The sequence below is a fragment of the Berghia stephanieae genome, chromosome 6 (assembly GCF_034508935.2).
Source record: "Berghia stephanieae isolate SIO BIC M18660-M18661 chromosome 6, UCSD_Bste_1.3, whole genome shotgun sequence".
Taxonomy (NCBI): Eukaryota; Metazoa; Mollusca; class Gastropoda; order Nudibranchia; family Aeolidiidae; genus Berghia; species Berghia stephanieae.
The window spans coordinates 56,319,777-56,345,158 of NC_088365.1; the positions used below are offsets into that span (position 1 = coordinate 56,319,777).

Sequence of the window (25,382 nt, forward strand, 5' to 3'; positions counted from 1 at the left end):
AACAATGTTATTGTGTTCGGGTGTCTGACCTGATGTGTACACGTCGATTCTGATGGACGGAGGATACAGCTTGATCTGCGGAACGCATCGAAATAGGAAGGGTTTAAATATCGTTGGTGGAACGGGATGCTAAGAAAAATACAAATAACCATGTCAAAAACTGCTGCCAACGTCATGAATTAATTTCAAACGATGCGTTCGATTGCAGTTCGACTAATTTCAAGATGGCGCAGCCAAACAACATCAACACTCTGTATTCAGAGCTTAATCGATTTGGGCAAAAAGAGGAATATGATAAAGCGATTAAAACCGCAAATAAAAGTATGGCAATACTATGATACTTACTTGATTTAATATTAAGTTTGTAATTCAAAACATAAAATTTCTGCATCAGTTTATATGATGTGCCATATGCCACTGTCATCGCTCACAAGTTCAAGATTCAAGTCACCACACTACCCCCCACACTTTTCTTGTAATCATCATCACATATCCTCGTACTCATGTGCATAAAAAAGAGAAGAGAATATCCTTTTTTTTCTTTTTTTTTTTTTTTTGGTTTATTAAGAAGCTTCATTATATTTTATAGTTGACGCATTTGCCCCGACCAATGATATAATTTAAAATGAACGTGAAAGGAAAATGACTCGCCACTTCACTAATATTTGACTTGACTTTTGGACTCGGGCTTCGGATTAGTTAGAATTAGAAACTATACAAGATCATGTAATAGTACTACCGCAAACTCGGGGACCCAAATAATTTTGGGGTTTTGGGAGGGGGGAAACTTTTTTTTTAAAAATAATTTTGGGGGTTTGGGAGGGGGGAAACTTTATTTTCTTAGACTTTTTTTTTTTTTTTTAAAGTTTCCCCCCTCCCAAACCCCCAAAATTATTTGGGTCCCCGAGTTTGCGGTAGTACCCATGTAATTGCTGAGAAATACACACGAACATAGCTGTTTTACTTGTATTAGTTTTAGCAGGCTAAACGGTTTTATGAATTATTATTGACATCATCTACATCATTAGATAACTTAATCTTTAATAATAATTTGAAAGAATTATTTTACTCCCCCCCCCCCCTTCCCCAACCAACCAAGGCCCAAGAATAAGATTAGTAGTGTGTATTATTATAATTATAGTAGATAGGATTGGTAATGTGGTAAAAAAAAAATCAAATTGATTTGATCTCAATGAAACCAATATTATGATAACGTACGTAGTGTTTTTATGCACCTCCGTTGACGGTGTATCTTAACTGATCGTTTTTATACACCTCATTCACGCATGCGCATCCCACCCAATTTCATCAGCGATATTGTGTTTCTGTATTTGGACATGACGAAAGTTATATTGTGACATCTGTATGATGTTTTTGTTAATAAATTTATATAAAAATAATAATTTAAAAAATTTAAATATAAAACCAGAAAATAGAAGTTGCATTGAAGGTAAAATAATGTTTTAGAAAGACCTTATTAAATGTGATGAACAGTCAGGTGGCTCCGTAGTGCAGTGGACAAGCTGTCAGACTCTAACCTTGAAAGTACTGGGTTCGATTCCCATTGTAGACATTTTTTTTTTTAAGTTTACTTTATTGAGAAAGACATCATATTTATTTGTTTTTTTTTCTTTTGTTTTTCAAAAACTTTTTATCATGTTTTAAAAAAACTTCGATTTTAATTTTCTAAAATTATTTATTTATTTGAGATCAGTATTTGTGTGCCATGTTTCTTTTTACTTTTGATTTTTAAAATTATTGTTATTACTCTTTAATTTATTACCATTGTATAATAAGCGTACATCGGTAATCACTTAGCAGCGTGCTAAACTACAATCTAAAACTATTTAAACCTCATGGACGTATGCAGCAACATTTTCATTAATTTACCATCACCGCCAACGGAAGTGCATAAAAACTGTGCGTTTTTGTACACCTCCAATGGAGGTGCAAAAAAACGCCACCTTATAGTAAAGTGCTTTTCCACACAATGATGATTCAAACCTCTGATTTTTTCTTTTCTCAATGGTAACCCAGTCCTATTTTAAAGAGATTTTTAAAAGCTGTGTTGAAACAGTCAACACCTATGTATATGCTTAATCATCATTTAGGTATTTTGTCATACGATTAGCATCAACTGCTATTCTTCTATTTTCACAGTTCTTCACATTAGTCCACACGAATTTGAGGCTTTCAGCTGCAAGATTGTGTCCCACATTTTGTGTGATCGTTTTGTTGATGCACTCGCTTTGATCAACAAAGATAAACACCATGGAGGGTATGTTTTTTGGGGTTTTTTTCTTTCCAGTCTTTTGAAATATAATTGTTTTCAATAGTAGAAATGTTCCGATGAAATGATAGTAAATAATAGAATGTTAATGAAGCCCTTAGTGCCACATATGACAAAGATATATAACAATATGATTTATAATTGTGGAAATAAATTGTATAAGTATAACACTTCATAATCAATACATTGGAGTCACAACAGTGATAAAGAAGAGTTGTGTAGCACCTGATTTTAGTCTTACCAAAAAAGAAACATTCAGGATCTAATAAATATCACAAGTTAATTATTTTATGTTTTTATTTCAAGTTAGAATTTTTGTTTCAATTTCAATAGTATTAGTATTATTTGGGTGACTATGCAACTTAGTATCTTTGTTCTGAATTGGGATTTCGTGTTTTTTTATTACTGGGCAGCACTCATTGCTTAGGTCTTTTGCTTTGTTGTTGTTGCTGATGATGGTTTTTTTTTAACTTGTAAATCATCTCTATAAGTTTGTCATAAGTTTTGTACAAACAGCTCTATATTATAACCATTTGACTGTGTCCATCATCTTGGATGGGATCCTATGCTATTGTCTGGGTCGGACTTGGGTGCTGATCTATAACTATAAGTTACTTCCCATCATTTTAAAAATTTGCATCCCATCATATTCCTTTTTACAGACCAAATTGACTAAATAGTATCGTATTCACTGAACAATTTATAGGCAATAAAAACTTAGCTAGAAACTTGGAACCAAAGCAGGGTTTGCAAATAATGAAGTTTGTCTGTGATACAAATGATGTGACAAGCGATCTTGATTAAGTAGTGTTTGTGATGAATTTTGTGCAATTTATTCTATTTTATTCCTCTCTAATCAAGGAATCTTAAGTTTGAAAAGGCTTACTGTGAGTACCGTTTGAATAGGACTGAACAGGCCCTCGCTACTCTACGATCAGTTACCAATCATACAACAAGGTCAAAGGAGCTCCTTGGTCAAGTGGTATGTCATGTAATCTGTGTTAGAACATAATTAAGATATTGTAAATGAAAATGGAGCATGATATGATTTACTTTTTGTTGTAAAAGTGATTTTATTCTGTTGAAGACATGTGACTGGGGCTTGCAGGAAAACATGAGTTTTAGAAATATCAATACAATTATTTTAACTACGATTGTTTTTGTTTTTTTGTTGTTGTTTTTTTGTCTCTTTTTGTTTAACTCAGCTTACTTTGAAATATGTACAGATTTTTTTCTTATTTTCAGCTCTACAGACTTGAGGAATATGAAGAGTGCTATAATCTATACAGAGATTTAATAAAGAATTCACAGGTTAGTTTGGTAGAAATTATGGACGTCAGGATAGGGAGTGTCGCAAACCAATACAGAAATGCGCTCCATTTTATTAGTTGCTGTATTTGCATCTGAGTTATGAATATTTCAAAGTTGAGCTACAAGTATTTGGAATGAATACATGGTAGTCTAATTCTGTGTTCTGTAATACTGAAATAAAAATTTAAAAGATTTGGAATAAACAAAATACAAGACGAGGAAGGTTTTGGACTCATTGCCATTCTTCAGCCAACACCAAAAATGATTGAAACGTTAATTTATTATGTAAAATTCATAAATATGGAAGTTTGGTTCTAGTTGAGTCTTAACTTAGCCCCTGTTTTTCTGGATTCCATGAGTCATATTACAAATTCTATTTTGTGTCTGAAGTTGGTTGAAGAAGGGTTTTGAGCTTGCGGATGTTCGTGTTTGTTCGTGGTATTTTGTTCTTTTTTGAAGCTGTTATAATCATTTTTATTTCATAGTGGAAGTAGTTTTCTTTCAAACCAAGAATGGAATATGTTGAGCTCTCTTTTTTATATTTTACTTGAATTGAAATACATTTTATCGTGGTGTCATTAAAGCTTGAGATATTTATAATTAACTAATGCAACTATTCATATCAGCAAGACCAGAGCATTGAACTCACTTTATAAGCAGCAAACATATTTACATAACTATCTGTGGAGAAGTTAAAGGAGCGATTTTTTTTTAAAGGTTGGATTTAAAAGTGATTTTGCTTTTTTTTTCAATTGTTTTTTGTTGTTTTGGGGTTTTTTTACATTTTAGCAAACGTTAAAACATTCTTATATCTTCATTCCGTTTTCAATCAGGATGATTTTGATGGGGAGAGAGAGACTAACCTTGCAGCAGTGATTGCATCGCTTCAGCTGTGGGGGGTTAAAGATGTGGTATGTATTTTATTACCGAATTACCAGAATTTTTCCACTTTTGTTTTGCAAAATGGTCAAGTGTTGCAAATTCTGTCTATTTATTAGGGTTAGTTTTGTTTTTCAATTTCTGTAGTGGAAATTATTACAGAGTAGAGAGAATTTAAGCAATGTTGAAAACAAAATAGTTGAATTTTTTATTAATATATAGTTGATGAAAGTTGTTTTATTATGAATTGTAATTGTGAGGATTTTTATTGGTTTCGTTGTCTGCAAATTCTATCAATAAGCCCAGGTTGTGGGTTACTAGACTGTAAATGAATTATTTATTATTTGTATCATCATCGTTATGGTCATCAACATATAATTATTATTTATTTGTCATACAGGATGACCCTGGTTTGGAAGAAAACACCTATGAGGTTTGCTACAATAATGCTTGTTACCATATCGGGAGGGAAGACTTTGCCACTGCGATGGCCAAATTGAAGAGTGCTGAAGGTACATAATGTAAACATCAACGATTTAAAGAGAAGAGAAGCAAAAGTATCATTTGATCACAATAAGATGGATGAGTTTGTTTTTTGTTGGTTATTTTTTTTGGTGTTTTTTTAAAAATTCATATAGGATGTAGAATATCCATATCACTAACCTATTGGATGTGAATTCAAAGTTTAAATGATGAAGTTTTATGAAATTAATATGTTTTTACAGAAGAATATGAGTTAAATATTTTGAACTAAGAATAAATTAGTAACATAAAATAAAATGTTGGGATTTGATTGTTTTGATGTTAAATTTAATTCTCATTTTCTTCAACCTAAACTTTCAACCCCAACAAAGCATTGCTGATAGAAGGGTTCATAATTATATTTCTATCAAGCTGTGATTACAATTCTATTCCAGAAATGTTGAGAGCAGACTCTGACATGACGGAGGAAGAACTTGATGAGGAACTAGCAATTATCAGGTTTGTTGTCAGTCTTGTCAATTATCATTCTGTCATTTTGATTTGCTTTGTGAATATAGCATTTAAATCGTACATTCTAGATGCCTGGCTAGTCAATGAATTCAAGACTTTGAAATAACAATACTGGTATTATTGTTTTGCTTTGGAGAAATTTTTTTCTTTACTTAAAACTGGTGATTTCAAATATGTGCCCAGCACATGTTTTTATCGATTTGTTTTGTTTTTTTAAAAATTAATTTAATAGGATTTGATGAGATGGAAAGGCGGGGGGGGGGGGGGGGGGGGGGGGTGGAGATTTTTATCTATAACTTTAATTGACAGATTTTGTTGTCTTTTTATTATTTTGTTGTCTTTTTATTTCTTCTTCTCAGAGTGCAGCGAGGTTACATCCTTCAAATGCAGAGCAAACACGACGAGGCATCCCACCTCTACAATCAGGTTTTGAAAATCAAGCCCTCTGATCTGGGTCTAGTCGCTGTGGTATCCAATAATGTTGTCACTGTCAATAAGGTAATTAATGACTTCATTCACGTGTCATGATCATGAACCATTAAGGATTTTCTTTTTTTTGGGGGGGGGGGGGGGGTGGTGTTTGTATTTTATTTCTTGTTTTTGGTTGTTGTTTTCTTGTTGCTGTCCTTACTCTGAAAGGTAAAGAAAGAATTTTTTTTTTCCACAAATGAATTTGAAAAATTATGGTTCATGTTGTATTATAAAGTGTATTATGATTATTTTCCTATTGTGTTGTAGTTCAGAATGTGAACACTTAATATATAGATTCAAATGAGGACCTGATATCCAATCATATTTTTAAAAAAATAAAAATACTTGAGCGTTGATATAAAGCAATATCCACTAATCATGCTCAAACCGCTTTACAAAGGGTTCCTGACCAACAGCAACGCGTAACATGTAAAATGAGATATGATGACTGTGGGCTATATTACAATTTTTTTTCCAACAGAGACAATGCTGTTAGCGACCAACTACTCGTTTTATACCCAAGTACGGTGAAAGAATATGAGTAAAGTGTCTTTTCCGAGGACTGAAAGCGAGTGTCATACCACAAGACCACATAGCGGCCTTTAAAGTTTGGTCATTGGTCAGTTTCTCAAGCTCCAATTCCCATAAGAATGAAAAGATCAAACTTCCAAAAGCAATAATAATAATAATCATAATCTTTATTGTCCAAATAGGCAATTATTGTTAGGTTACAGCTCTTGTAATAGGGGGGGAAAGTAATTCAAATAGTAGTAATAATGATGATAATACTACTGATAGTAATGATGATAATAATAATAAAATAACAATAATAACAAAAATAAGAAGAAGAAGATAGAGTCAGAGTTTTTTGTTCATTTGTATGAGACCAACCCTGCACAAGTTGCAAGAATAGCAACTGCTTTAAAAAAAAACAAAAAGCAAAATACAGCCCGCAGAGGGTGTGGGATCGGTACTAGCAAGCTCTTACTGTTCTCATAATATGTACGGTATCAGTAGTCAGTGAGTTACGATTTTTATCTTTCACCAGTGCCTACTATCTACTTAGATAAAGAAGAATCCATTATATTTTATGTTCAATTTATTTCTTCCAGGATCAAAACATTTTTGACTCCAAGAAGAAAATGAAAGCTGCCTCCGCTGATACGGTGAAACATAAAACAGTTTCTGCCCAGAGGAAGAATATACGATATAATCAGTGTCTGCTGCACATGTATTCTAACCAGGTAAGCAAGAGTTTTCAGTTGATTCATCATCCATCGTGGCTTGTGCTCTTGAGCACGTTGCCGGTCAGCTGTCTCCACGAATCACGATCCTCTGTGGTGCGCATGAAATCTGTGTTGCTTTTTAAGTCACATTTGGCCATTCTTAGGTTATTTAGATAAGTCGTTCTTTGCCTCCCTCTCGCTCTCTTTCCTTCGATCATCCCAGATGTTACCAACCTTTTCTATTCCGTCTCTTCTCCACACATGTCCCAGAAACCGTAACTGCCTCTTTCTGATGTTATCGATCAGTATTCTTCCCTTTTTCACCTTCTCCAACACTTCCTCGTTCGTTGATTATCTGCTGTTAAATTAAATGCCTTCTTTCATTACTCAATAGAGAGAAGGGATGTGAGGGAGGGGGGGGGGGGGGGCAGTATGAATAATCGTCTCGTGACTGTTATTTTCCTGATCAATATTTTCAGACCTGACACTTGCATGGACTCTCTAGGGCTTCCCAGTTTTTTACTCATTTGTCCCCATCCCCTCCCCTTTCTGCTTCTTATTCTTAATTGAATTTAAGTCATTTTGAAAGCACAGTCTTTAAGTCAAGTTTTCCATCTCATGAGTGACTGACCATTTAAAAATTTTTGCAGTTCTGTGATCTCATGAATAAATTATTTTTTTTATACTGTGTTTGTTTTTGTGTTCATGATGTTGTCTTAGCTGTGCTTTCTCTTGGGAATGAAAAGTACTCGAGGCTTCTTTTGATGACATTTCATCTGCAAACGTGTGTGTTTTTGGAAAAAAAAACGCCAGGTTTTTTTTACTCTTTTTGTTTCTAATCAGTTATTCTTTCCTGCATGCCATTTTTGATATTGCTGAAACTGCAACATGTAAAAAAAATTATGATAAGTAATATTAATTTCATTTTACTCATCATTTTTGTTGAACGTTTTTTTCCTCATTAACAGGCTGATCAGTGTCACAACCTAGCAAAACAGATAGCAACTGAATTTCCTAAAGACAGCAATAGTCCTCAACTCATTTGTGTGGCTCAATTTGCCAGGGACAAGAAGTTGGATAAGGCCATTTCCCTTCTAAAGGTAAGTTTTTGTGAGGCGAGCAATTGGTTTTACCTAATTTGGCACATTTTGAATCTTATTTTTAATGAGTAAATAGATCACATTTCTGGGTGGGGTTTTTTGACCTCCCATGGTGAGCAGGAGGTCTCTTGCTGTCTCTTCTATCTCACTATGTCTGTCTTTGTCTTGGAATGTGATTACTTGGTTTTATCCTGGCCCTTGCCGGAGTCTTAGCTTGGGGAAAACAGTCAAATGTATTAGTTTTGGGAGGTGATAATTTTTCCTGGTAAATCATATCTCTGTTATGTACTGATCATTATATTTTTTTTTTGGAACATTTCTTGTAAACATTGACTGTGCTCCTCTTGGTGGGATCCTGTGCTGGTGTCTGGGGGAGACTTTTAGGTGATCCCATACTGTACGCTGATGGTGTGCTCGTGGAATCTACATCTGTTCCCTATTTGAACCAATTCCCCTTTGTCTTACTTTTTCCTGGGTGTTTTAATTGTAATTCTAGAAATTTTTGACAATCCCATTTTCTTCCTGGTGCTGATATGACCTAAATGTGTTGCAAGCGCCATAAAACACTCAAAAACAAATAAACCTAAAAGTTTAGTCTCCCAAACTTTGCCAAGTACCAATACTAATGCATCCATAAATGAAATATAATTTGATCGCGCTAACTTTATAATATTCTTCACATATCACTTGCACACAGCATAAAATGGAAATTTTAGTTCTTAGCAGCTGCTTGGGTGTATTATTGCAGTTTAGAACCTGAAATACACGTGTTTAGTCTTGGTGAATGAATGCTTCAGTATAAAACTGAATACAGTGGGTTTCAGGATTCTGGTTTAGTCCCCCAAAAATGCACAGTTAGTTATACTTGGTTTTGTTTTTTTTGGTTTCTTTTTGTTTCTTGCTCTTCCCACTCAGCCATAGAATATTTAGACTTTTTTATGTTGAAAGTTCCTCGCAAATAATAGCTGTCCTTTTGAACCATAGTGGCCATTAAGCTGGAGATTATTCCAATTTCTATAATCTTAATTGGACAGTAACATTTGATTCATTTCGATCAGACATTTAGTCCATAGCTGCCAGGTGTCCGCTATTTTGATTTTCCACACTATTTTTTAATATTCCGATAAACCTGCTCCTCATCTTTTTTATATTGATGGATATCCCTAACATCATGCATATATAATACCTCTATAACTATAAATGAAATCAACAACTAGCTTCCCATTGGAGCATTGGCCTCCTGGTCCCCCTGTCTGTTAATATGGGCCATTTCTTTATTTATTTTTTTTTTTACTGTCTGTTCAGTCCTTGGCTTTAGAAGGATTAGGGAAAATTATTCGTAATTATTTTTTTATTCTGTAAAGGAATTGAGCAAGTCGAGTCCAGGCATGTTGATGAAGACGCAGCTGATTCTAGCCCAGCTCTACCTCTCCCAAGGAAATGTTAGTCTTGCCTGTGATGCTCTCAAGAACCTTGGGGAAAGAGCTCATGCTGCTGGCATTGTATGTAACTTCTATTATTTGCCTTTATTTCCTTTTCAAAATTGATTAAATATTAGCTATACTGTTTTTTGGGTGATAGCTAGTTGGATTTTTTTTTCCCCTATTCGGATTTCTTAATTAACTTTTTATTTAGAGAAGACTATGTTGAAATTAAAACGTTATATTATTCATGAATTAAACTGTTTCCAATTTGAACAGCACATCAGTTCTTAAACATTTGAAAGTTGCTATTCATATAAATGTATGGACTGCATGTATTTTTGACTATTCAAAAGGGGGAATGGATAAGGTCAGAGTTTAGCTTGGATGGAGGTTTTCCACTATTTAGCAATAGTTTTTAGTTGAAATGAAATTTTGGAATATCCATATTTCTCATTATAAATGTTGATATGATTGTTCGACGTTATAAATGTTAATATCATAAGAATTTGTGCTCAAATGGAGCTCACTGTATTCCCAGAATGCCTTGATTTGTATGCAATTTAGGGGAAGAATATCCCAAAAATCCCACCTTAGGTTCTCTTAACGTTTTCATGCTAAATCTATAAAGATTCAATTCCTGCTCATTATTTATCATAACTTGGAGTTAAGATGATATAATTATCATTTTATTATCATGTCCTCTTCAAACAACGAGAAGGAAGTTTCAAAAATGTATCCGACGTTATGGTATTCGTTTTATTGTGATGTGGTCCATCTTGAGCTATTTATTTAATTTTTCATTGCAATACCTTATATTCCAGTATTATTTTAGTCATAGACGTCAAGTTGATCTGAACCAGAGTCAAGGTTTGCACAGGCCTGATAAGTCAAATGGATTACATCAGTTGTTTAAAAGAAAATAAATTGACAGTGAGATGGGAGATAGGATAAGAATTTATACCTCACTTGTACTGACAGTCTTCTTATTTGACACATCAATTTTATTAAAAGGACGCAAATATTTATACTTATAGGCTAGAATTCATGTCTTAGTGAAGTGAGACAATTTGTTATTTACAAAATGTTAACCAAAGTGTTGTTTTATAAAATACTCAATTTCTGTTTATTTTAAAACCAAATCTTCAGGTGTCTATGCTTGTAAACTTGTACCTGAGTCAGGAAGATACAGACTCTGCTTCTGCTGTACTCATCAGTGCTGTCAACTGGTACAAGAAGAATCAGGTTTGGTGTTTTAGTAACACTTGAATTTTTAAGAATATAATATTTTGCTGAGATAAATTTTTTATTACCATCGTGAAAATTTACACATTTTATTATCGCATTTATTATCTATATTTTCCAATAATTAATCTATTACCTTAATTATTTGTCTTTTTTCAAACTCCTAAAGACACAAATGTTTTCACAATCTTGAAGTTTTTTAATACTGAATGTTAATCATATTAAAATCCTCTGTTTTTCTTTGTGAATTCAATTTATTTGTAGTTATTTGCAACCAAGCTATTTTTTTCTTTTCTTCCTATAATTAACACACAACTCGCTAAAACAAAAATTGTTCAACTTAAAAATGTCAAAGTTCATATTTAGCAACAAACAATTGTTACTGGCCATTTTATGGTGCAAAAGCCAAGATAAACTCTGGCTCTGTGGTCTTAGTGGCTCCAATTGGCAGTATATTTTCTGTTGTATTTTGAAAAGACTCAATGTTATTCCAAATGTTGCTTTGAATTATGATACCTTAGCAGATTTTCAAATATTATTTACATATTTCATTTCACTCGTACTTTCCCGTAGAATTTTCTGGGTTTTTTTGTTCTTTTTAATTGTTTTTCTGAATATTTTAATACATGTTTTTATTTGACAGTGTTTGTTTATTGTTTTTTTTTTTTTTTTTTTTTTTTTTTTTTTTTTTTTTTTTTGTTTAGGGTTTTGATTTTGAAATATTAACTGAGAAAAATCTAATTTACAGTTGAAAAAGAAATATTGTTGAAAGCTTTGATTTTTATTTTGATCACATAATTATTAATTTTTGTTGTCCTCCCCCCCCCCAATCAGCCCAATTCTGAGATCGCCCTGCTGTTGACAAAAATTAATGCAGAGTTCCAGTTAAAGTATGGCAAAGCAGAGGAGGCTGTCAAAATGTTGGAAGACATGTACAAGTAGGTGGAATTAGATATCACAATTCTGTGATTGTTTAATCGTTAGTGATTTTCAGGTCACATTGCTTGCCACTGTAGTTAACAATATTATCTGAGCAACTCTGTCAACAAAAATTGACATTTTACGCGGTTTTCTAGAGAGCAGAAGGTACCTTGATGTTGTTTGTTAATATCATGCAATAATAAAAAAGATTCAGTTTCATTGGACCATGCAATAAAACTTTTCTTTCATTTCTCAACTTTTAGCTTGCTTTCACAACAAACAGTTTAGCAGATACATAGCAGAGAGGCCTTTTCAACCAACTTTCCGTGACATGATAATCATTTACTGCCTTTTATGGGATCAATTTATGATCACTTAATTGTGAAAATTCGTTTGATATCACTCAATTTTATATAATTGACACCTACATCTATATATTCGTCCATCCACAGAGCAAATCCTGGAGACCCGCTGGTTGTGGCTCAGCTCATTTCTTCCTATGCAAAAATCAATTCATCAAAAGTCAAACAGTATCCTTTTCTTTAGTCTGATGAAAACTTCAGTTGCCAAATTGGCATCATAATCATAGCACACCCATACTTATTATTTGGAAGGAGTTGCATTGGCATTTATAAGAATTGATTTTTCTTCGTTTTGAAACTATTTAACAATCTTTCACTAATTTTTCAATGAAATCTTATATTCATCTTCATGACGAGTTTTCAATACATAATTGAAATATTCTTCTAGTCAGTGAGCCAATACTTTAGTACTTGTTTTGATGAATACAAACTAAAATATTATTTTTTTTAAATACAAAGAAAAAGAATGATGGTTTCGATGAGGAACTTTATTTAAAGGGGTATCAAGAGAAGTAACAATGGACCCAATACCTCAATCGATAAAGCACAAGACTCGTATGCTAACACCTGGTTTGAATCCACATCCAGTCCAAAAAATTTTATTGACCCTCTATTTACCTTAAAGGGATTGAGTTGCTGTCCCAACACAAGATCAGACAGAAAGTACTCCACAGTAGGCCATTATTTTATTCAGAGCAAATCAAACAATTGTTATTATTTCTTGCTAATAAAAGAAAAAAAGAAACTGGGGTGAAATTTGTATTTTGAGGTGGGCATTTTGACAGGATTTCTTAATGATGAGATGAAAATATTTTATTACACATTAGTTCTGAGGTTTGAAATATTAATTTTCAAGGCCAATCATTGAAAAGGTAAATATTCTTTGACCATAGTTTCTTTAGAATCGGCAAAGACCTCCCTCCTGTCCGTGAGATCATCAAAGGTGTGGACGTGGATGCCTTAGAGTCTTCCTTCAGCACGTTGGGTCCCAAGTACATGAAGAAACAGCAGCAGGCCCAGCCATCAAAGGGAGAAACCTCACCCAAATCACCGTGAGTTACCTCGAGGAAATAAAATCAATATTGTGAAATTTTCTCCTTTTCTTCACAGTTTACATTATATCATCATCTGCCTTTGTTGTTTTTTTTTTTGTTTAAATTTTGGGTGGGGGGAGTTTCCTAAACTTACCACCTGCTTAGTCATAAAATATATAGGTTTATTATTATTACTAATGTTGGTGTCAGTTCAATTTAAATCGTTATGAGCCTATCAATCTCATTACGGTAATGAAATGTTTTGAAATTATAATAGAAGTCATTAAATTATCCATTATCCACAGTGTTATTTTCGTTATGACAATAAATGTGGTTGTGGGGGGGGGGGGGGGTCTTCCACGATTTTTTTTGATTTTTTTTTTTTCTTTTTGTGGCTTATCATTGAGGCAGATATAATCTCTATTTGTCTTTAAATCACATACAGGGTGACAGACTCCAAGGAAGGAACCGGTGATAACCTGACGTTGAAGAAAAAGCAAAGGAAAAAGAAAAAAGGTAGGTCATTATTTGACAACGCAAGTAGAAATTAATATCAATGGTTATCTCCAGTAATAGTTTTAGATTTTGTAATTATGATAATGATACTACTAATAATAGTAATGATGATGATTATTAGTTATTGTTATTCTTATCATCATCATCTTTTATTATTATTATTATTATTATTATTATTATTATTATTATTATTATTTATTATTATTATTATTATTATTATATTATTATTATTATAATTATTATTATGGCAACAAGAATCATCAAACAACAACAATGATGATGATCATAATAATAATAATAATAATAATAATAATAATAATAATTGGTTTCAGAACAATTACGTTTAAAAGATCTAAAGCCTTATCATCTTTGAGAACTAATAGGGCCAAGTTTCAACACTGTTGAATGATAAGAACAACAACAACAACCAAAATCTGGATTAAATTTTCCCAACTGCTTCCAATACTGCTGGATAGTAAAGAAAAGAAATCATAATTAATTCATAATTTGGAATTTGCTTTCCACAATATAAAGAAATAGGGTTAAAAGTTGAATTAGAGATAGTTATATTTTAATTTTGACTTGTAAATCAAATGGCCCTCCATGAAGCTCTGGAGATCGTTTAATTTTGTCGGCAATGCGTTATTTTCTATCATTTTTTTTTTAATTTCTGGGAGAGCATACACATACTGCTGAAATTATGAATCTCATTTTTTTATTTACATTAAAGATTGAAGAATAGTAATTAACATTGTAGCATTTAATCTCACTGTGATAGCCCTGCAATATATTGCCCTCTAGTCTGATCACCCAGATTCAGCTCTCGTTGGCCTTGTTGATTTCACGTGACTTAAGATTTTGTACCAGAGGTTTTATGTCCATTCCAATTCAATGGCTGATAATCACTGCAATTATCAAGTTCAAGTGTCAAGTTTATTTACTTTTAGGCTTTCACCAATGATTTACAAAATTTGATGGCAACATGCATGAACTAGAAAAAGAAAGAGAAAAAATGGTATCAGTACCAGTACTAGTGCCCAATTTGTGCTCATCCTAGTTATTGAAATAATTTATATAGTTCATAATCTTTGTACCTCGTGTTGCCACATTTGTTGTGCAGCAGATGAATTGAAATCAAATTTTTGTTGTATTATATAAATGTACATTTTAATTTTTGTTCTATTATATAAATGTACATTATAATATAACTTATATCATGCAGTAGTAGTTTACACATAACCTGCCACATTGTCGCTGTCTAAATCCAGTCAAAAAATTTACTGGAGTCAGGGATCGGATAGTATTTATGTTTTTATATCATGTCTTATTCCTCTCACCAAACTTATTCTTAGTCCAAGACTTTCCAGGCTAAGTAAATTTATTTAATTGTATCGTTTACAGGCAAACTTCCCAAAAACTGCACACCTGGGGTTGGCATTGACCCAGAAAGATGGTTACCAAGAAAAGAACGGTCTGACTTCAGGGCGAAAAGAAAGGATAAAAGAAATAAGGATAAAGATATTGGTAAGTTCATGATCTTTTTGAGTTTTAGTTGTTCACAACTATGTTTGTTTTTATTTTTTTATTTTTTTTCCCCGACTTAGGCCAGGGAGGTCATCACAAGGAGAAAACACTCAGATTTTGGATTTTTCTTTTTTTCTAGTACATCATTTATCTTTTAGTCATGAACATGTGTATGAGTATTTTATAAATGTTTAAGTGTATCTTCCCCTGCAGAGAGACCATGCCAGTCCCGTAGAAAAGATGTTTTTTTTGTTTTGTTTTTTTTTCTTTCACATCTTTATTTTTATTTTTAGGTAAAGGAACTCAAGGCCTGACTGCTGCTACACAAGCCATTGCAGATTCATTGTAAGTTTTCCACTGTGAAGATTCTTTATTCATAGCACAGAGCTGCCAACCTACCGCAAAAAATGCGGAATTGTACGCATTTTCGGCGATTGTACGCTTGTACGCATTTTCCCCAAGATTGTACCCATTTTCAGTGTTCGGAGTCACTTCAGTTTTCTTTAGTTGTAATAGCCCAGGTACTCGTATCGCTGTTATCTTAAGCTTGCTGGATCGTTCCAATTTGTACTCGATACCAATTCATTGCTCTTATTCTATAGTGAACTCGCTCCTATTGTTTTAGTCCGATATCATGAAATCGAATATTCAACATTAATCGTTCGCCCGGTACTCGTATCGCTGTTATCTGAAGTTTGCTGGATCGTTCAAATTTGTACTCGATACCAATTCATAGCTCTTATTCTATAGTGAACTCGCTCCTATTGTTTTAGTCCGATATCATGAAATCGAATATTCAACATTAATCGTTCGCCCAGAAGTCAGTTTCAAGCTTTTACTTGGCCTAGTTTCTTTGTTCAAAGTCATTCTCGTGGCAGGTGGCGGAGTTTCAATTTTGTTCGCCGTCTCAGTTCGCAGATGAGTTTATTGAATGTGTCTTTTCAGTATCTTCTCGATCTACCTCCCACTGTTAAAAGTAATTGATTGACTTTAAGACTTGTGCATTGTTTGAATTTCAAAGGAAGGTGAGGTATTAAGTAGATATAGATCTCTAGATAAAGAATCTAGGTCAATTCAGTATTGTGTTTGTTTATATTTAGAGATCCGAATTTCGATTTCAATTTCATGATGGAGCCGCCTTCAAAGAAAGTGAAATATGATCAGACTTGGAAAGCAGAATATTCAAAAACATTTAAAGGTGTGGTTAAAAGTGACAAAGGCGTGGCAATGGCATTTTGTGAGATGTGCAAGAGCCATTTTAGCATTAAATCTGGTGGTGCTTATGACATTAAGAGACATATGACTTCGCAAAAGCACATTGCTACACAGAGAGCAGCTGGTGGTGGAGGAATGGCTTCCATGATGAGTTCTTTTATGAAAAAGGAGGACCATAGTGTCATCAATTCTGAAGTTATATTCACCAAGTTTTTAATGGAGAAAAATTTACCGCTTGCTATTGCTGACGATGCAGGTGATTTATTCCGCAAAATGTTCCCCAAGAGTGAGGAGGCAAAGCAATATAAGTGTGCCCGGACGAAAACAACAGCCATCGTCCATGTCCTGGCTGAAAACCAGAGGTCAAAGACTCTTGACAATGTTAGGCAGAGTGGGGTATTTTTTCTGAGTACGGATGGGGGGAATGACACTAAGCAGAAGTTATTCCCTGTTATTGTTCGATATGCTGACATGAGTGAGGAGAAAATAGTGACTGAAATTTTGTCTGTCGACACCCTCTCTACCACAACGGCTATGGGCAAGGACATTTTTTCACATGTGAAGGATGTGGTGGACAAAAGTGATATAGAATTGACAAAGTGCATTAGCTTTAGTGTTGATAATGCTGCTGTCATGGTAGGGGAGAAATCTGGAGTGGCTGCTCATTTGCATGAAGTGAATGAAAACATTAATATAATTGGCTGTCCATGCCACAGACTCAACCTTGCTGCTCTTAAAGCTGCCAACTCATTGAGCATCAAACTGGACCAATTTCTAATTGATATTTATTTTTTTCTTGACAAATCTTCAAAGAGAGTGGCGAGGCTAAGAGAGTTACAGGAGATTCTGGGATGCGAAAGCCATGAAATTCTGAAACATGTGAATACCAGGTGGTTGTCTCTTGGCCCCTGTCTCTCACGGCTACTAGAGCAGTGGGAGCCTCTGTCAGCTTTATTCCTTGAGCTGTCAGAGGAATCGTCCAGCAATAGCACTCAGTCAAAGGCCAAAAGTGTCCTAACGAAACTGATGAGTGATGAAGTTAAAGCTTACGCCTTGTTTATCGTCAATGTCATTCCATTGTTTGAAAACGCCAATGCTCTGTTGCAAAGTGATGTTCCCCTTGTACACAAAGTCAGGGGTATTATGATGTCTGTCATCAAGGATCTTTGCACACGTTTTTTGAAACCCAGGCAATAAAGGATACTGACCTCTTATCTATTGATACTTCCAAGAAGTCAAACTGGCTTCCAAATTCTGACATTGATGTGGGCTACAAATGTAGAAAATTAGTTGAGAAAAACCTAGATTTAGAGCAACAAGACAAATTCTACAAATCTGTTGTTTCATATTTCAAGTCAGGGGTTGAATCCCTTCAGAAAAAATGTAATTTAAATCATAAAGCCATTGTGCATGCCTGTGTAGCTGACCCAAACAACCAAATGTGTTCCTCAGTGGTGGGCCTGAATTTTTTTGTGGAAAGATTTCCTTCATTACTCCCTGCTAATGTGGACATTGAGGAAAGCATGGACAAACTTGTGAGGGAGTTTAGGTGCTGGCAAACTGATGACTGTTCTATGGAGGGTAGTGAAAATGCAGATGATTATTGGTTCAGGATGGCAAAGGTGGAAAGTCAGTGTGGTGGCAGAAAGTATGCAGTCCTTAGCAAAGTCATGCTTGGCATCCTGACCATGTTTCACTCGAATGCAGCCTGTGAGCGACTATTCAGTTTGGTGCGTAGGAATAGAACAGATTTTCGCCACAGCATGTCAAATAAACTTGTGGAATCCCTGTCTGTGTGCAAAAGTGCCAAGTCGTCGTTTAGAGACACAATCCCCAAAGATGTGTTGGTAAAGGCCAAGTCAGCCACTGCTGCTGCCTTGGCTAAGCAATAAGTTGAGGGAATACACATGACATGTAAATATTTGTATATATAGCTCTTCGTTGGATGTTGTGTTACGGTGTTATTCGTTGTATTATTACTAGCCTATTGAGAAACCTTAGTGGATATTCATAAATTTTTGACCAATTATGATCTTCATGCTGGGAGGTAGAATTCTGAAAGGATTGGATTATAGTCTTGGGAACATCATTGTTGCTGCAATTGAGCTTGTGCGGTGTGACTTTATGTAAGTATTTCATCCTCTTACTTTCACAATGGTTAGTTTCCGTCGATTTTAGGATTGTACCCATTTTTATGAAATCTCCCCCATTTTGAGGTCCCATTGTACACATTCTCATCAGATGGGGTTGGCAGCTCTGCATAGCATATAATTAATGATGAAGCCTCTTATCAAGAATAGATTTGTTGAAAGTTTTACCGTTGAAATTATAAGTGATAAGACTGAAATATGTTCATTTTCAATCATAATTATTCTCAGACGATCTACACTTAAGTATACAATAATCCTCAGAGGGTGACAGCAAATAAAAGCGAGGGGTTAGACTCTGTTAACTTGTCATGGATGTAGATTAGGAAATCTGTTTAATTCTAAGCAATCTGCTTAATTGCTTACCGAAACAAGAAAATGAAAAAGGAAGGAAAGGGCAATTCATGAGAATTGCAATCTGTGATATATTATACTTATAAGGTGTACAATTTGATTTTTGTTTATTCACTGTTTTTCTTTCAACTCAGTGCAATCAGAGCTAAACACAGCTCGTTTTAAAAAAATGTTTGTCGCACTATGATAATAAGCTTTTTCTAGTTTTCATACAGTTGTCTACAGTCTCTTCCATTGTATTGGTTGATTGTATACATTTTTTTGTTTTTTATCTTTATGTGTTTTTTATATGATAAAAAAAAATTGTTGCAGTAAACAATGTATGCCTTATAGCATGAGGTAGAATAGCCAGAAATCATTGTAAACTTTGTTCTCTTAAGACCTCTGTAATTGAACATGCAAAATACTCAAGATTTGAAACTGGTTCTCATTCTATTATTTTTTTTATTTTTCTCATTCTCTCTCCCTCTCTCTCTTTACAGAGATGCCAGTAAGTCTTCAAGCCAGCAATCGCCCAGGGCAGGAAGCTCTTCCACTACCTCCCCCCAGGCTACCCCAGTACCTACACAAGTTGGACCCAGGCAACAGAAACCTGCCCAAGCAGCCAGCAAGAAAAAGAAAAAGGGAGGAAAAGGCAATCGCTGGTAGTAATAATGGTCACAGATTTGTCGCCAGTCATTTGTTTTACAGAAGTCATCCTTAATGAGCTACACTTGTGGAGAGAAAAAATTTTGTCAAGGATATCTTCATCATCATCATTGCCTTTTTCACCCTGGGTCAGGGTATAGGCCACAGACAAACAGTTTCCATCCTTCTCTATCCTGAGCCAACTTTTTTATCTCATTCCAGGTCTTACCACTTCTTTGTATATCAGCTTCTTTAATTCTTCTCCATGTTCCTCGTGGCCTTCCCCTTGATCTTCTGCCCTGAGGGTTCCAGTCCAATACTTTCTTTGTTATAGTTGAGTCATTCTTTCTAAGCGTGTGTCCAATCCACCTCCATCGTCTTCTTCCTATATCCTCTCCCACTGGTTTCTGCTGTGTTCTTTTCCATACTTCTTCATTTTTTATTCTATCCATCCATTTTATTCTGAGTAGCTTACGCATGCACCTGTTTACGAAAATCTGTACCCTCCTTATACATGCCTGTGATGCGTTCCAAGTTTCACATCCATACAGTAGGACAGACTTCACGTTTGAGTTGAAAAGTCTTAGCTTTAGTTGAAGGGAGATATCTTTAGTTCTCCAAACTCTGTTCAAAGATGTGAATGCAGCCTGTGCCTTTCCTATTCGTGCTTTCACCTCTGCTTCCGTGCCTCCATCCTTGTCAATTATACTTCCGAGATAGCAGAAAGTGTCTATATCTTCGAGTTCCTGATCTTTTACTTTGATCTGCTCCCTTTGACGCGTACCTATCCTCAAGACCTTTGACTTTGCAGGGTGAATTCTTAGACCAATTGATTCCGAGAGGCTGTTTATAATTGTGGTTTTTGCTTGCATCTGGTCCTGGGTGTGGGACAGAAGAGCCAGATCATCTGCAAAATCCAGATCATCCAACTGTGTCCAGGGGGTCCACTGTATCCCATTTCTTCTCCCTTTGGAGGTTTCCTTCATTAGCCAATCAATGGCAAGGATGAACAGGAATGGTGAGAGCAAGCATCCCTGCTTGACACCAGTCTTAATTTCAAAGCTGTCAGTAAGCTGATCTTCATGTACAACCCTGCAACTTGATCCTTCATACATTTCCTTAATGAGGTTTACTATCTTTTCAGGGAGTCCATAATGTGCCAGAATTTTCCACAATGTTGCTCTGTCAATACTGTCGAAAGCCTTCTCGTAATCCAGAAAGTTGACAATAAGAGGAGAGTTCCATTCTATAGACTGTTCTACTATGACTCGCAGAGAGGCAATCTGGTCGGTGGTTGAACGGTTTTTCCGAAAACCTGCCTGTTCGTCCCGCAGTTTAGCATCTGTTGCATTCTTAATTCTCTCTAAAATAATACGGTTGAAAACCTTTCCTGGGATAGAAAGAAGAGTGATGCCTCGATAATTATTACAATTACTGAGGTCCCCTTTCTTTGGAAGCTTGATAAGATGTCCTTCCTTCCAATCCTTTGGGAATATCCCGTCATTCCAGATTCTCTCAAATAGTGGGTGCAGGGCCTCAGCATTTCTTTTCGCATCAACTTTTAGAGCCTCCGGTGGAATCTGGTCTGGTCCAGCAGCTTTCCCCCTTTTCATCTTGTTAATGGCACCCACAATCTCTGCTATCGATGGTGGATCACAGCTAATTGGTAGCTCATTCCTTGCAGGCAAAATTTCTGGCTGGTTGTCTGGTGGTGGTCTGTTCAGAAGGCAGTTGAAATGTTCCCTCCATCGTTCAGATTGAGCCTCTTTTCCAAAAATAGTTTTCCCATCTTTGTCTTTGACTGGTACCTCTGGTTTCCCATATTTTCCAGCAAGTGTCTTGGTAGTTTGATAAAGGATCCTCATGTGTCCTCCAGTCGCTGCTGCTTCTGCTTTCTCTGCAAGTCTGTTCATGAATGCTTCCTTGTCTTTCTTCACAGATCTTTTGACTTCCTTAGCTATGGCTCGATACTGCTCTTGTGCATCCAGCCTTGAAGCCCTTGTTCGGCTTGCATTCACTTGTTCCTTCCTTGTTCTCCTCTTTTCAATAAGGTCCAAGGTGGTTGGACTTATCCATTCTTTATGTTCCGATTTCTTTACCCCAATACCTCATGGCAAGTTGTTATGTAGACTTCCTTGATCTTTGCCCAATGTGACTCTACATCTATGTCCTCCTCGAGCTCAGTAAGAGGTTGGAATCTATTACTCAATTGTAGTTTGAATTCCTCATTCTTTTCCCCATCAAGTGCATTCACCTCGAATTTTCTTCTTGTATGTGATCTGGCCCCGTGTTTTCTGAGTCGGAGCTTAAGCTTTGCCAATAGCAGGTGGTGGTCTGATCCAACATCTGCCCCTCTCTGTACTGTCACATCTTCCAATGAACGTCTGAATCTACGAGAGATACAAAAATGATCAATCTGATTCTCTGTCACACCATCTGGTGAGACCCAAGTTGCTTTGTGGATCCTCTTATGGGGGAACACTGATCCTCCAATCACCAAACTGTTGAATGCACAGAAATTTGCAAACCTCTCTCCATTATCATTCATTTCTCCCATGCCATGACGTCCCATGATACCTTCATAGCCTACGTTATCCTGTCCCACTTTTGCATTAGCATCTCCCATCAATATGTTGATGTCTTTCCTTGGCAACTTGTCAATGACTTGTTGTAGCAGACCATAAAATGTATCTTTGTCCTCATCTGTTGCATCATTTGTTGGGGCATAGATCTGTACAATGTTCATGCTGATCTTCTTACTCCGTGTTGTAAAGGACGCCATGATGATCCTTTCTCCGCATTGTTCCCATCCTCTCAGTGACTTCTGGGCAAACTTGCTTAGAATTATTCCTACTCCCTGTGTATGAATCCCGTCCCCTCTCCCTGAATATAAAATCTTCTCCCCAGACTTGAGGTGTTTCTGTCCGGATTGTATCCAGTGGGTTTCGCTTACTCCAAGTATATGCAGCCTGTATCTTCTCATCTCAGTCACAACTTGAGAGCTTTTTCCTGCTTCATACATGGTGCGAACGTTCCACGACGCAATTCGAAGCTGCTTGTTTGGCGAAGACGTCATCGGGTCAGCAGAGTCCTTTCGGCTTTGTCTGTTGTCCTTCATAAATTCTGTAATTCCAGAAACTCTTCGGTCGCCCAAGCTAAAAAAAGGATTTAGTTTGTCTGTCTGTGTTTCTGTAACGGTTTGAGTTTAACGGAAAGGGGTGTTAACCCTTTGCCAACCCCCAACCTGGAGGACCAGGTGACTCAAAGATGGGGGAATCACACACCATTAGTCGCCTTTTACGACACGCTGGCTTGGCGTTGGGCTATTCTTGACCCTCTCATTTGAGGGACCCCGGACACCACACGGGTCAAGGATATCTTATTATTTCTTAATTATAATAATAGGTCTCTAAATTGCAAGTTCAAAGATCAATTATGTCGAGCTATAACATAACAGCAGTGATGAAGGTGAATGGTATTGTTAATTTGTATTAGAAATAAAGGGATTTTGAGGTTTCGGGTATCCCCTTTCTTTACAATGTAAGATATGTGTGATACGATTCTTTTTAGAACGGGGAAATTCCAAATGTCTGAGGCAATCATTTTGTGTAATAAATTGGAGATATCATTCACCTACATTTCTGTGGGGTTTTTTGTTTTTTTTTTTTTTCGGGGGGGGGTTTAGGATTTTTCCGAGCTTCAAGCAGCAATGTTTGCATTCAGGTGCTTGCAATGAAAATGGTAACAATGATAGCTGATTAATAAAGCTTACATTTCCATTCACAATAGAAGAGATCTTTATTTTTCTCCTTTTGAGACACATTTATCCTGGTATCAACTCAATGAATTTTCAACATTTGATAAATTTCAAGCCTTTTATTTCTTTACGTATAAATATGTCTTCTTTTAAAACGATAATTATTGAAATGGTTTGAGTTTGAATCAAGTGTGAGCTGATAAATTAAGGTTCCCTATAAAATATTCAAAAGTACTTGGATGAATCAAGAATTGTTTTTAAAGTGGATAGTGATGAAAGGGAAAACAACACTTCATCAACATTTTTAGTTTTAGGTAGTTTGAAATTGAAACTCAGTTGCTCTATCATCATTAAGTATAAAGTGCAATGGTATTTTCTAGTGACTACCCAAAAATAATCCAGCATTTATGGTTCTCCCTACTAATTTCCATTTAATCATTGTCACTTAAATCATTGACACAATTTTGTATTCTTATGGGTATTAATTTTATTACTGTTCATACTTATCTATATATTTATTTATGCTGTTTAGGTGATATAAATAAGGAACAGTTTTATCAGTAATTAATGTTGCCCTTGGCAGTAAAGCAAGGTTTTACCATTATTCAGTTTTGAATCAACGGAATGTTCCTTAAATTATGAAGGGATTGATGCTGACTTAAAATTGAACTGCCACTGGCACAGATCCTTTCCACAGTATATAAACCAAGAAAAGTTACATGTGCTGCCTCATAAGTCTTATAGCTCTCGAGGAGTCTGTTTAATTGTGATGTACCCCATTGAAACAAAGGTTTATTCTGGTTTCTATTGCACGAAGCGGACATCATTGAAAATTCCTTACCCTCTGTATTTATAATAATAATAATAATGAAATATATTTATATTGCGCCCAATCCTCTATACAATAAAGCTCTAGGCGCATAACAATAACTTCAATCCATTCAAATTTGACATTGTTTCCCTATCTTAAGTACCTTCTGAAAGATCGGAAGTAGAACACGCTACCCAGTCACTTGGTGGAGAGAAAATATTCTTCATTCCGCCAGTTCAAACCTGGGTTCTTTATGTTACAACACTACACTCTACAACAAATTTATCTACCAGCCCCTCATAGCTCTTAAGGATCACTTTTATAAATGTTTATAATTTGATCATGTGTAATGCCTATTACATATTCATTTTAATTAGTAAGGATATAGAATTTATTTTAATGTAAACGCAAGGATGATTTTTTTTTTTTCCAGAGGATATCTGTGAAGTGAATTATTTATTCTTATGTTTTAAGGAATATTGAAAAAGAAAAAGAATTAAATTGATAAATTTGTCAATGCATACGAGTTAATCTGTGTCATTCTTTTTTTTGTTTTGAATGTATGTAAATTTTTTTTAATTGTATTTCTTGGTAATTCAGTTTGAAGCAATTATTTAAGTAAAGTAAGGAATGAGATGGCTAAAAGCATTCGGCAATGCACATTATGAATTCAGTATTTTTTTTTTTGTTTTTTTTTTGTTTTTGTTTTTTTGCGGGGGGGGGGGGGTGTTTTGGAACTGAACAAGACCATAAGTACACTAATGTGCTCCCTGCCCACTGCTATGTCTTCTAGACCCCTTTATCTGTTATCCCTTTCCACGTTGCTCTGGTTTTTGTTCTGGATTGGTATTGCTCGATTTCTCCTTGGTCCTGACAGGGATCCTTATCTGAGAGGGAGGCAGTTGAATGTATAGTTCTTGACAAATTTAAAGACTGGCTGGAGACTTCCAGTGTGGAGATGCAGCCATACGCTACTACTACTACTACTGCCCTCCATGTGAAGAAAAGGGACATTCATTCATTTCAAATTCCTGTGATTGGCATCCACCAGCTGTTGTGCATTGTACTGCATGTTGAAAATCACACAACCCATTGTTGCTTGGTACAACTACATACCTGTAAATCGTGTTCTAACTCTCCGTTGAGATAATGACAATCACAACCTATGACTTATTTGT

At 35.3% G+C, this 25,382-nt stretch overlaps 2 protein-coding genes across 3 annotated transcripts; both read left to right on the top strand.

Annotated features, from left to right (window-relative positions):
* Positions 1–206: 206 nt before the first annotated feature.
* LOC144975303 (signal recognition particle subunit SRP72-like) lies at positions 207–24,721 on the top strand. Of its 2 annotated transcripts, XM_078919261.1 has the most exons (19): positions 207–321; positions 2,161–2,278; positions 3,152–3,272; positions 3,536–3,601; positions 4,435–4,512; positions 4,881–4,992; positions 5,398–5,461; positions 5,833–5,971; positions 7,057–7,188; positions 8,139–8,270; positions 9,635–9,772; positions 10,841–10,936; positions 11,771–11,874; positions 12,310–12,387; positions 13,122–13,271; positions 13,699–13,769; positions 15,171–15,293; positions 15,587–15,638; positions 19,492–24,721. In XM_078919261.1, exons 1-19 carry the CDS (start codon positions 225–227, stop codon positions 19,655–19,657), a joined length of 2,037 nt encoding a protein of 678 aa, XP_078775387.1. In that variant the 5' UTR covers positions 207–224; the 3' UTR covers positions 19,658–24,721. The 2 variants fall into 2 exon arrangements, with proteins under 2 accessions (XP_078775387.1, XP_078775388.1); XM_078919262.1 differs by lacking the exons at positions 15,587–15,638; positions 19,492–24,721 and having other exon boundaries at positions 13,699–13,768; positions 15,169–15,264.
* LOC144975552 (zinc finger protein 862-like) lies at positions 16,476–18,528 on the top strand. The gene is made up of 2 exons (XM_078919713.1): positions 16,476–17,639; positions 17,699–18,528. Exons 1-2 carry the CDS (start codon positions 16,521–16,523, stop codon positions 18,398–18,400), a joined length of 1,821 nt encoding a protein of 606 aa, XP_078775839.1. The 5' UTR covers positions 16,476–16,520; the 3' UTR covers positions 18,401–18,528.
* Positions 24,722–25,382: the final 661 nt, after the last annotated feature.